We start from the raw sequence: 12,761 nt of genomic DNA on the forward strand, positions 1-12,761 counted from the left end.
GGGCGGGACCACTCTCCCTATAGTTGCCCCCTATACAAAAGTCTAGGCTTCTAGGGCCTCCCCCAGCCCCAGGATGCAGCCCATGGCTTTTCTTAGTATCAGCTAGTTCCTGTGGCTTTGGGGCTGCCCTGGAACTCCGTCTTCTTCCCCTGAAGTAGTAGGGACATTCACGGTCTGCAAACTGCTCAGGAAGGCAAAGGGAGGTAGTCACCGACCAGAGGGGGCCCCAGGATTGCTGCCTGGGGTCTGTCCTGTGTGTCACTAGGGGGGTGAGAAGTGGTATGAGGAAGAGAAAGGAGCCCCGGAAGTCTCAATAAACAGTCTCTGAGTCCCGGGTACATTTCTAAGTAAGGCAATGCTTTGAATATTTAGGAAGACAAAGGAGAGGAAATAGGCACAGAGAAAGAGGAAAATAAGAGGTCTGTCTGGCTCAAAGGAAGTGGCATTTAACCTTCTACTAATAAAAAGGAAGATGCGTGGGCCCAGCAAAAGAGTACAAATCAAGGCCCATATACCATGTGTCTCCATATGTAAGTTACAAGTCAAGTAGCAAACTTATATATGTTCTTCCTTCTGGAAGCTCAGTTCTGCATCGGGAATTCTCTGACTTCTTAGAGTTCTGCTGTGGAATGGGGTGGTTCACCCCCACCTGTAGAGGGGTCTCCTGTGCACAGATGGGTTGCCGAACCCGTATGTCCCAATGCAGTACCGCTTGCACACGGCCGTCCCCGGAGTCTAGAAGCACCTTGAGCAGTCTTGGCTGTGGGAGAATGAACCACCTGGGCCCTGTTTGCAAGTTTAAGCCCATGTAGGCAAGGGATTTGGGAGTCCTGGGTACCCAGAGCATGGTCCAGAAGGGGGAGGAGGTGTGAGCACCTGGCTACCAAATCCCCTTGAACCTACAGCCCCCAGCCCCCGTTGGATGGGATACAAGTGGGCCTGCAGTTAGTTCAGCAGTCTTCATGCTTTCTGCAGCTTATAAGGCACCCTGAGCTGATCGGAGCTTCGAAGTATGCAAGATTAGTTCCCCATTATACAGGTGGGAACACAGAGGCTGACAGAGGTTAGGGACTTACCCAGAGTCCCCTGATTGCAATCTCTGTCCCTGAGCTCTTCCCTATTGAAGAATTCAGGTGTCTAGTCCTTACCCAACATGGCAGGAGCTGAACGTCTTGAGCATCAAAAAGCAAGGTAAAGGGACATTTCCTGACGGCATCACATCAGACCAACTGGTATGGCATTAACAGGCCTGGCGCATTTTGACATTTGACCCCTCCTGTTCCCTTCTCACAGAACTTTACGGGCAGAAGGTGAGCCACAGAACACTCTCTTCTGAAAGGCAACTTTGGTAAAGCAAGGCCAGACATCTACATTCTTAGTGCACAAAATGTTATGAGAAAATGCAGTTTCTGTTGCAAAAAGTGTTGCTGTTTGGTAATGGCTCATTTCCCTTTTTGAGTCTCAGCAAAGACTCAGCAAAATTAAAAACAGTTAACACCACCTCAGCAGCTGATGAACCCAGAGAACAGGTAGGAATTGTGACTCTGGCCTTGGCAGGAGGCGGCTCTGCACACCCCCACCCCTGGCTGCTGCTCCCCGATTATAGGCCCCGGGGTAGGGAGTGGGAACATGGTTCCTTCCCACTTGTCAACTCCAAGCTATGGGAAGGACACCTTGCCCATCAGGCCTCCCTCTTTCTCATTCCTTACTCCCTTCTCCCTCCTGAATATTTATGGTGGAGGGAGCAGGTGAGAAAGAGGCAGCCAAGGAGTATAAACCCTCCAGATGCCAACCCCCGGGGAGCTGGCGGAGAGCATGAGTTTGGCTCTTACCATGCACCGGCTCTGCCGTGGATCTGTGATCACTTTTAAGGAACGATGATTGAGTCCCCACAGTGCATTCGCTTCTCTACAGGCTTTCCAGTCCTGAGCCCTCAACTGGAACAGGAGCAGACAGAGGCCTTGCTCTCTCTCCCTGGGCCAGGTGTGAGCTGCTGAAGAGCCCTCATCTGTCTTCCGTGGTCTCGCAGAGCGGCTCTTGGATTTCCGGATTCCCAGACCAGCCGCATCAGCACCACCTGGGCACTTGTTAAAAAATGCAAATTCTCATGGCCTACCCCAGGCCGTGGGAATCAGGAACTTGGGGTGGGTACAGAAATCTGCATGTTGTCCAGCACTCCGGGTGAGTCTAGGGGTGGAGGGGAGAGGCTGCTACAGTCCCTTCAGGTGCTGGCGTCCTGGAGTCAGACAGACCTGAGCTTGAATCTCAGCTCCGCCCCTTAGCAGCTTGTGCCCGAGTCTTAGTTTTGGCACCTATAAAATGGGACTACTATGACTTCCTCCTGGTGAGTTGGACAGATTAAGGAAGATTATGCATTGACATGCTGGTTCACAGGGCTCCATGGGTGGTCACTCTTCTGCTTCTCTGGAAGTTAGATGAGACAGGGTAACCCCAAGAAGGCGTGGCAGGCCCTTTCAGATGTGTGCTTCTGACTCATGCCTAAAACCACCTGCAGCACCCTGTGATCCTGTGCCTGGTTCTGGGGACCAGACCAGGACTGACATGGTCGGTGGATCTGCTTGATTCCCAGCTTCTCTAAAGGAAACCACTACCTTCGAGAGCAGTGCGCAGACCTCCTCGGGGGACCGTGGGTACTCTGTCAACCAATTTCCCAGACAAGGAAACGGACAGAGAGGTTAAGAAACGTGTCCCCAGTTGGGATGCAAAATCGGGCAGGCCAGCTCCAGAGTCCCACCGTTCAGCACTGTGCTGTGTATGAGGACACCATCTAAATGGCGCAGGTCCCTGGCCTCCTGGGGATCTAAAACTTTAGAACACGGATTCCTCTGATGGCCTCACAGATGCCTGTGGTCCCTCTGCCCAGAAGCACACAGACTTCCGCACATGCTCTCAGGGCTCCGGGAGCTTCTCACTGCACCCAGGGGGCCAGAGCAACACCTGTCTAAGGCTCTTGGAAGAACACAAGGACAGAAGAAGTCCAGGGTCTTTAGCATGCTCTGCCCTCATTATGTTCCACAGAGCAGGCCTGGGGCCCGAGCAGCAGGGGCAGGCCTTGCAGGGAGACTGCTGCGGGGAAGGTTTCGCATCCTTCTGTCTAGAGTGAAGCATGCGGGAAATGGGCTGGGAACGAGGGGCTATTTCCCGAGGAGCAGGAGTGGGATGCTCCATCTCCTCGGGCCTCTGGGGACGTGGTCTGGAAGAATCTGCTGATCAGCAAAGGCTGGGTGCCTGACCATCTAGAGCAACCTGTGTCATCTTGGCAAGAAGCAGGGGTTGGACTTGGTAACCTCAGGACCCCTCCCGGCTCTAGGTGTGTTTAAGTTGGGGATGGGAGGTGTGGGCATCTGAGGACCTCACACTTCAGCCTGCTCAGTGTCTGGGAAGGGGGGGCCCAGCCCTGGTTCCACCTCTGGTTCCTTGGCACCCTGGAGAAGACTCACGCGAGGCATCAGCCATGTAAGGCGGAGGCAGTGAGGCTCCCGCCTGTAATCATGCGCTCCACAAACCTGGCCTTTGGCTCGCTTTAAGTTCTGGGTGCCTGTAAAGCCTGCTGCTCTGGTCACCGAGGACCAGTGACTTCATCAAACACCACAGAGGCACTGAGGGCAGGCCAGGTGGCTGCTGTCCCTTGCCCAGGACAGGTCAGTCCTGCTGCAGGAAGGCTGGACGCTTCACGGTGGCTGCTGCCCACCCAGCATGCAGGGGCCAGCACAGGCCCGGGGCTCCTCCCACCAGGAAGCCTTCTAGGCAGCACCGTGGCCCCAGAGAGAAGCCAGGCTTTGGAACCTTACAGCCCCAGGCTGAATTCCAACTTGACCTCTTGCTGACTTAACCTCTCGGAGTCTCAGTTTCCTCCTCTGTGAGATGGCAATGGCCGCCCCAGCCAGCAGGGTTGTTGTACGTGGGCACAGCCCAGCTGTGGCGGGCACTGAGTCACCAGCCCCCTCCTTTACTGCGATGCGGGGAGGATCCGGGCCTGTGCGGAGGCTCACAGCCCCCCAGCCCTTGCAGAGCCCGGCTACAACTATAAAATCTGCGTCGCAGCCCAGTGTGGAAGCAGAGTCACGCCTTGTCCATGAGGGCTCTTCTAAGGTTAAAGTCACCGAAGCCTTTCCTGGGCCTAACAAGGCAGAAGCATCACACTGTGGGCAGGAAACACCCTTCTAGCTGCCTCCACCCAAAGGTGTGCGAGGTGGGGAGGAAAGGAAAGCAGCTGTGCCTTCAAGACAGAGCCAGTGGCCGTGTCTGGAACGTTTACAGCATACCTCTCACTCCCGTTCACCCAACCACCTGCCTCCCGGAGCTGGCAGGGGACCCGACTCCCAGCCCACCCTCATCTCCTCTCTTTTTGCTTCCTTCTTTCCTCCCTCCTCCCCTCCCTCCTTCTCCTCCTATCTTTTCTCTTCTCCCCACTTGTAAAATAACCAGTAGGTGAGCACCATCGAGCCATGTTCCTGGAGAAGCTGGTCCAAGCGGACTCCGTTGGCCCCGATGGTGGGCCGCCCTGGGAGATGTGGCTTTGAGAGGTGGGCAGGGGAGGGGCAGGACAGCTGGCACAGGGGACACGTCCGGAATCTAGTGAGCAAAAGAGACATCGTCAACGAGTTAGTCCTCACAGGTTGGGTAAACCGGGAAGAGGCAAATATACAGCCTTCTGGAAGCTGGTAAGGAGCGCCGATTACACCGGGCTCAATCCTGAAGGTTTTCTGTGAGTTACCACCATGCCACTTACCACACACAACAGCCAGATGCGTGGCTGGAACAACCATGGCCAGTCAGGCTGAACTTGCCCCTGGTACAAGGACAAGGAAGTGGTGAGACTCAGACCTGGGCTGGCTGGCTCCAGAGCCCAGAACCACTTTGAGACACTACCAGTGTCTACAGAGCATCTGTGTAGCTAGCCACCTGTGGATGAGGGAGGCAGGACGGGAGGTGGCCACTTTTCCAGATGAGGCTTAGCAACGGATTGACAGGGCTAGCCCAGAGGTCAAAGCGAGGGGCAGAGTGTGGTCTAGGTCTTGGAGCCCCGGCTTTCTGCCTCAGCCATCCAGCCCCCAGGTCAGGTGTGTCTAAGCCGGACCCAGGCTGGGCGGTAAAGAGCAGGCATCAGGACCAGAGGTGCTGGGCCCTGGGACCAGGCAAGGGATGGGTTCTGAAGCGCAGGGTGCCACACTGTCCGGGCAGCAGCGGAAAGTCTGTTAAGGATCTGCTATTTGCTGGGTACTTCTACTTACAACCCAGGGGCTTTGTTACCTCTTACAGCGGGCCTAAGAAGCTTCTCATTTCAGATGGGAGAGGGTAACAGCAAGACTGGGCCAAAGCACCCACCTGGGAGGCGGCAGAACCAGAACTCGTATGTGGGGCAGGTGCCTGAAGCCCTGGCTGTCCAGTCCTCCCACACACTGCGGGCCTGGAGCTCCCTCCCACTGGCAGGCAAGGGCAGGAACAGGGTGCTGTTCTCAGAGGGGATGCACAGGGCCACCACATCAGCTGGCCGGAGTCTTGTGAGGACAGAGAGCGTGACCGACTCCATCACTCTCCCTTGGGTCAAGCCCACGGCAGCCTGAAGTTGAGGTCATCTGTCAGGCTGAGGCTGGGTCAGCCTGCCACGTGCACTGTGAGGCCTGGTGCAGCCCGGCTGATGTGGGCTGGGTGTCAGGAAAGAGTGGGTGTGCTGGGTTGGCTCACTGGCACCCTGGACAGTCACATTCCAGAACTTATTATTCCCTTTGCAGATGAGGAAGTGAGGCCCCAAAGACAACGTGACTCAGAGCCAGTGCCTGGTGGAGGTAGGGGCAAGGCTTCCTGACTCCCAAACCATGTTCTGTGCCCTACAACCCTGTGTCCAAAGGAGGGCCCAGCACCAGCAGCCACACTGTAGCGACCTCAGCTGTAGGGGCTGGTGAGGCAGAGAAGGGGCTGTGGGGACCAGGAGGGCAGGGGCTGGGGATCGGACTGGACAGGGCAAGGGCTGGAAGCAACCCAAGGTCCTGTGCCAGGGCCCATGAGGACCCAGTCCGGAGGGGGCTGGTCAGCTGCACTGGTCCGATCAGTTAGGCCAGGGCCAGTGGGCAATCCATCTACTTGGCACAACACTCCCACCAGGCCATGGGGTGGGGAGTCAGGGAGAGAGGTGTCAAGAACCAAGGAGAAAGTCAAGGTTCAAGCAGGGGAGCAAGAGGTCAGGGTGGGCGAGGACCTCTCAGTTTAGGGAGAGCTGGATTTGATTCTCGCCTAGGCCACCTGGTAGCTGAGTGACCTTGGGTACGTTACTTAGTCTTTCTGAGCCTCCTTGTTTTCAGCTACGGATGGGGAGGTAATCAAGGTGAAGCACCTGGCAGAGGACAGCACCGGGCGAGGGCTGTGGGAGGCTGATGGAAAGGCTGGATGCTGGATCTGTGGCCTGCTGACTACTCCCACCTGCTGTGGGTCCGAAATCCCTTCTGGGATCCTGCCAGGGTCCAAGCTGACCTGGGAAGTGGACCAACCTCAGCCAGTAGGTGGAGGGCAGCAATGACTTAGGCCCAGCCGGCGCCGTCACCAAGGAAGTGAGGATGGCAAACAGATACTAGAGGCTTCGCTCAGAAAGCCCACAAAGATGAGCCTGGGCTGTCAATGCAACCGCCCATGCCCATGGAATGAAACCTCTCAGCTGACTTCCGGCCCTCTCTCTTCTACTTGGAGTTCTCTATAAAAGCATTACATGGTCTCAGAAGCCGGGGTCCTGCAGTGACCTCCTCCCACATCATGTCCAAGCTGCTGCAGGGGCCCCAAATCTTCTCGAGGCAGCCCTGGGCCGGAGATGATAGAAGGAGGAGTCTTTTGCTAATGATATCCCCTCTTGTAGGAACAAGCGTTTTCTTAGAAGCGCCTGTCACTCGATAGTCGAAGAGTCCACTCTGGTGGTTGCCTCTGGCTTTCTTTGTTGAATAAAAGGAGGAAAATGAGATATGTATGGTCTGGAATATAGACAAGGGCACATACTAAAAACTGGCCCTTGGGATCTAATCAGAGACTAGGAGGCAAAGCCAGCTTCTTGGGGACTCCCCCACCCTCACACTGAAAAATATCCTTCTCTTCAGCAAGTTTGGTTCACTCCCCAAAGCGCGTGAGCTAGTTCCACACTTGTGGTCACGTGAGACTAACTCCACGAGCGAGTCCAGTGCCTGGGAACAACGGTGTCTGAACACCGCTGCCTGTCCTTCTGCTGGGAGATGCGTTTTGACTTTCCTTCCTCTCTCCCTGGGAAGGAATGATCCCTTGTGAAATGCTCACGAAGGTGAACAACTAAGTCGGCATCACTCCCACCAGCCCCCAAGCAGCCAATGCCTCCTCCTCCAGGAAGCTGGCCTGTTCCCCTCGCCCTCCCCTCCACCCCCTGCTGGCTACTCGCTGGCCCCCTCACTTCAGCCTGAGGTTGGGATGAGTCACCAGCCAGACCACTGCCACCAAATGATCACCAGCATTAGAATTGGGGGGAAAAAAAACCAAGGGCGAGATTTCAGGCTCCTGTAAGGGGAGGAGAGACAGGAGAATTTATTTTTAGCTAAAAAAAAAATGTTTTTTTGTATTCTAGATATCAAGTTTCAGAAAACCTTTCAAGGGTGTCTTCTCTAATTCTCTGGCCGGAGAGAGGGAGTGTGTCCTAGCCTGAGAAGGAGGGGAACATAAGCTGCTCCCACTGGGTGGATTACTGGCTGCTTCCAGGGCTAATCGGCTGTCTGCAGGACACTGGGGTGCCCGAGCTCTTCCGAGAAGGAGCAGGTGGATTGATGGCTCTTGGGGTTGCTGCTTCTTGGGGGGCAAGCTCTGTTCTTTCTGCACGACTCTCAAGAAAGAACTCCTGGGTCTGATCTAGCTCCTTTCTCTCGGATTCCCAAGCCAGCCTGCTCCCCCAAGGAAGAGCGCTGCAGAAGCCTTCAAGGAACTGGAGAAATGTAAATTACTACTCACATCAGACCATCCTGGGGGGGGCACACAAATTGAGGGTTGCTTGCTGCAAAAACAGCTTCAAAATACACAGCTGATCCAGGACAAACCAGGACAGAGCACCACCCAGGACCTGGCCGAAGCTTCAGAGCTACCCTGATGTGCATATGGGCCCGGGAGAGTGGTGCACCCTTTCGGGACACCTGCTGCTCCTCCAAGTCTAGGCCCCACCGCTCTGCCTGCTCCTTGGCTGTGGCTCAGTGCACAGAGGCTCCGAGGAGATGGGACGGAGGGAAGGATGAAGGGAGTGCACCTCCTGTGGGTCACAGCAGGCTGGAGATGCCCCCTGCCCCCAGCCCTGGTTAAGGGTACCAGGGCCTTACTATTTCTGGGATATAAGGCACAACCCCATAGGATTGCTATACCCTGTCTTCAGATATCCTCACATTATCCAGTTGGAGGATGCTGTTTCCGGCCATGACCCTGACTAATCCAGCCACCAGTCAGGCTCTTGTTAAATACCCAGGTATTCATTATGACCTTGAACCGAGGTGCCTGACATCTTGTAAACATGGATGTGAAAAGACCCCCACCCTAGAGCAAGCCACAGACCACGTGGAAGATCCCTGTCGGAACGCCCAGGCCTGACCCCTTCAGTCTCTAGGACGGGGGAGCCTTCTAGAGCACAAGTTTAGGGAATGGAGGATTCCTAGAAGGCCTGTCTTTCTGGGGTCCCCTGTCCAATGGGCGGGGTCTGCACAGCCTTGGGTCTTGGGCCTGAGAATTGGCTATTCCAGTGGACATTTTTTTTTTTTTTTTAAGTAGGCTCCACGTGCCCAGTTATGGAGCCCAGCGCAGGGCCCGAACTCACTAGAGGACCCTGAGGTCAAGACCTGAGCTGAAAATCATGAGTCCGACACTTAACCCACTGAGCTGCTATGTGTCCCTCCAGGGGATTTCCATTCTAGGGGAACAGCCTGGAGAGGGAGGGCTGGGAATTGCTACGTCCTGCTGTCCCCAGGAGGGAGCAAGACTGGGAGAGGCAAAGGGCCTGTGGTCGGGTTTTCGCACTGGCCTTGTAACAGTTCGGAGTCAACACTGGCGATGAAGTTCACAAGAGGCTGTAAAACGAGGAGGAATGTAACCAGCAGCTAGAAAGGCGATGGGCATGTCCACTGTCCTCTGAATAACTGTGGTCATGGGGCCCTACTCGCATGTCTTTTGGTCTCCTTCAGAGGTCTCAGGAGAGCTCTTGAAAGTGTCTGGAATGTGTGCCTGGCATGGCTGCCAGTTCCCAGGGGAGACGGGAGGTCCGGGCGTGCTCGGCTCTGTGCTGGGCCCAGCTGCCGCTCTCTTCCGCACGCTGACCCAGCCCTCCCAACACTCACTCCCCACCCACCGGGGCTCCTAAGCGTCTGTCATAGGGCACTGAGGTTCCTGCCATCACCCCTCTTCTAGATAAGGTGCACGAGCAGGGCAGAGCAGGCCGAGCCCAGGACCAAGCCCAAGCACAAATAGAAGGACATCACCACCCCCGTGGCCTCGGCCAGCTCACGGGGCACGATCTTCGGCCCGTACATGAGCGCCAGCGTGCTGAGGTAGCCGTTGCTGAGCCCCAGCAGGGAGGTGAAGAGCACCGGGTAGAGGTCAGACCGGAAGAGCACCGTGTGCAGGTGGACGCGGGGCTGATAGTTGCAGAACATGAAGAGGGGGAGGAGACAGGTCCGGAGGAGCACCAGCCCGGGGAGCACCTTGCTCCTGGGCCCTGGCACCTGAATCCAGGCTGTGACCTGCCGGCCGCACAGGTCGGCGAAGTTATACAGGAGGAAGGTGGTGAGGGGGACGAAGAACCTGGTGGTCCACGGCGAGCCCGAGCCCTTGTCGAGGGACTCGATGTTGGTGGAGACGGCGGGGAAGATGAGGCTGGTGATGAAGAAGAGGTAGACGACACAGAAGCCCAGGCCGGCGGTCTTCTTCAGGATGGGGCGGAGGGGTGGTATAGAGGAGTCGTGGGATCTGAGGGCTGCCAAGGGGGCGCTGGGGGAGTCCTGGGGTGGCTGCTCTTCCCCAGAAAACACATGGGCTGGCCAAACAGGTCTCAGGTAGAACCTGCAGGGGGAGAGGGCTCATGGTCAGAGGGCCCAGAAAGCAGGGTCACTTGGGAGTTCTGGGGACATGGGCAAGGGACCCACAGGCCTGGTGCATGAAGCCTCAGGAAGCCCTCAGACATACGCCTGCCTGGGCAGCCGCAGGGAGGCCCACACAGTTCTTGGCCTGCCCATCCTGGTGCTGCCTGAAAGGCTGGCCGTGAGCAGGGACAGAGGGAAGGAGCACTAATGGCCGTGTAGTGAGCCATTGTTTTCATTTTGCTTTGGGGAAGATGTGGAGATAAAATAGCACTTTAAATATAATTTTTAAAATTATAAAAATAGCACAAGCTTGATGCAATGAACTCAAAATACAGAAGGAAAATGGTTGACTAGAACGAGGACAGCCACCTCTGTCTGGTCTTACTCCTTGGAGGTCTGGATGGTTAAAAATCTGGTGTCTATGGCTCTGCGGATGGGCAAACGTCCCTTCTCCCCCCACCATATGTCCTTCCTAGTTCTGTTTCTTAAGCAAAAGGGGTCAAGCTATACACACTGCAAAACTTCCCGCAACAGGGCAGTTCCTAAATCTATTATATAAATAATGTATATAAATGCATTACATAACAGCCCAAATAACATGCATAACTATGATATACACATGCGTGCCCATAATCACGTGTAGAACAGTATTTCATGGCCAACTGTTAACATGGAGACCCGTGACTCAATGCCTCTCTGCTGGGTAGCATACTTCATTTTATGCATATGCAATTTAACTGCTCCCCTGCTGATGGACATTAAGGTTAGCTCCAACCTCTCTCTATTATGAATAATAGTGCAATGAAGAGTCCCACACAGCCTTGCACCTGTATGCTAGGATTTCAGTAGAGCAGATTTCTAGAGAAGGAACTTCTGGATCAAAACATTTGTATCTTTCAATGGAATATTATGCAGCCATCAAAAATCCAGAAGTCTTGTCATTTGCAACAACATGGATGGAACTAGAGGCTATTATGCTAAGTGAAATAAGTCAATTGGAGAAAGACAATTATCATATCCTCTCCCTAATATGTGGAATTTGAGAAACAAGACAGGATTACAGGGAAAGAGAGCAAAAAATGAAACAAGATGAAACCAGAGAGGGAGACAAACCATAAGAGACTCTTAATCTCAGGAAACAAACTGAGGGCTGCTGGAGGGGAGAGGGGGTGGGAGGGATGGGGTGGCTGGGGGATGGACAATGGGGAGGGTATGTGTTATGGTGAGTGCTGTGAATTGTGTAAGACTGCTGAGTCACAGACCTGTACCCCTGAAACAAATAATACATTATATGTTTTTTTTTTTTTAAAAGCTTTTCTTTAAAATTTTGTTAGCTGTCAGTAAATTACTCTCCAAATAGGTAGGACCAATCTGTCTCTGCTCTGTACCACTCCCCTGCCCCATCTCCAGTCACCGGCCCTGTTAATCTTTATGCGGTCATTGGTTTCTTCAAAAATACTGACCACAAATTATAACTATTGGGTTAGTTTACGATTTATCACTTGGCTCCTTCGATAAAAGACAGCTCTCTGGGGCAAGGACCATGTTTGCCTGTTTCCAGCTAGATAGATCACCACACACAGAGTAACCCTTCAAAATAGAATTATAACGAATAAGTCTATAAAGGTATCTTTCCCTCCATATCCTCAAAACTGAATATTATCAGTATTTTCAATTTCTGCTACTTTCACCAGAGTAGAAGACACTTAGGTCGCTTGGCCTTGCAATCTCGCTGTGTGACCTTGCCTGAGTCACTCAACCTCTCTGGGCCTCAGATGCTGAAAGCCAGGAGACATAGGCTGACCACATGACCACATCCCAAACAGAAAGCTTGGTGTGGGGTTGGGAGAACAGTAGCTCAGTGATGGTTGGGTTCTGGTATCAGCCCCCCTCGGTTTCCCCATGTGACATTAGGCCAGGCATGCCTCTCTCTGAGCTCAGTTTCCTCCTCTGTAAGATAGAGGGGCGTGGCAGCTGTGAGCTTCTGAGGCCCCTGCCAGGCCGCCCATCCTAAGTGCCTGCAGGTACTAAGCGAGTCGGTGGGAGGGCTCCTCCTCCAAACCACCTTTCCGTGTGATGCTGAGCTGGGCACTGCAGACTTGAACTCTGTCTCGTTCCACAACCGCTATTTAGGGGAAGGAGTATTCTTACTTCCCCTTCTACTCAGCGGCAGATCCCGGCCTGAAGTCAGCTCTCAGAGGGCTCCACGCCAAGTTCCCCTGGTCAAACCTCTTCCTCATCAAGCTCTTCCACCTCTGTCTCCCGTCGCCTTCCCGGAGTCAGCAGCCTCCGGCACTGCCTGAAGGTCCGTTCCTCCTGGGGGCAGCACCCATGGGCTCCCTTTTAACTAGGATTTAGTCTGAGCAGCCTCAGGAGCATGGCTGCCTCCGAAGCTCCTTCCTCTCATGCGTTTCTGTAAACCCAGAAGTCTTGACCAAAGTTTTAATCAGCAGAGAAGAAGCTTCCATGGGACAAGCATAGCCCCTGGGTGTTCTCTGTCTCACAGGCTCAGCTGGAAAGGGTTTTGTGAGGATTTCAGTTGGAAAGTGAGATTGGAAACGAAAGTGACCAACTGTCCCCATTTGCTGAGACTTTCCCGGTTTTAGCACCGAAAGCCCCTCATCCTTGGAACCCCTTCAGTCCCAGGCGAACGGGGAAGGTTGGCCACCCCACTGGAGACAC

At 54.4% G+C, this 12,761-nt stretch overlaps 1 protein-coding gene across 1 annotated transcript in view; it reads right to left on the reverse strand.

Annotated features, from left to right (window-relative positions):
* Positions 1-7,523: 7,523 nt before the first annotated feature.
* Positions 7,524-12,761, reverse strand: part of SLC29A3 (solute carrier family 29 member 3) — a 40,538-nt gene continuing 35,300 nt past the window's right edge. The window contains exon 6 of the mRNA XM_080822708.1: positions 7,524-10,059. Coding sequence (XP_080678834.1) covers positions 9,405-10,059 — 655 coding nt within the window. The 3' untranslated portion in view covers positions 7,524-9,404. The remainder of the gene's footprint in view (positions 10,060-12,761) is intronic.

This window comes from Martes martes (genome assembly GCF_963455335.1).
Source record: "Martes martes genome assembly, chromosome: 14".
Lineage (NCBI taxonomy): Eukaryota > Metazoa > Chordata > Mammalia > Carnivora > Mustelidae > Martes > Martes martes.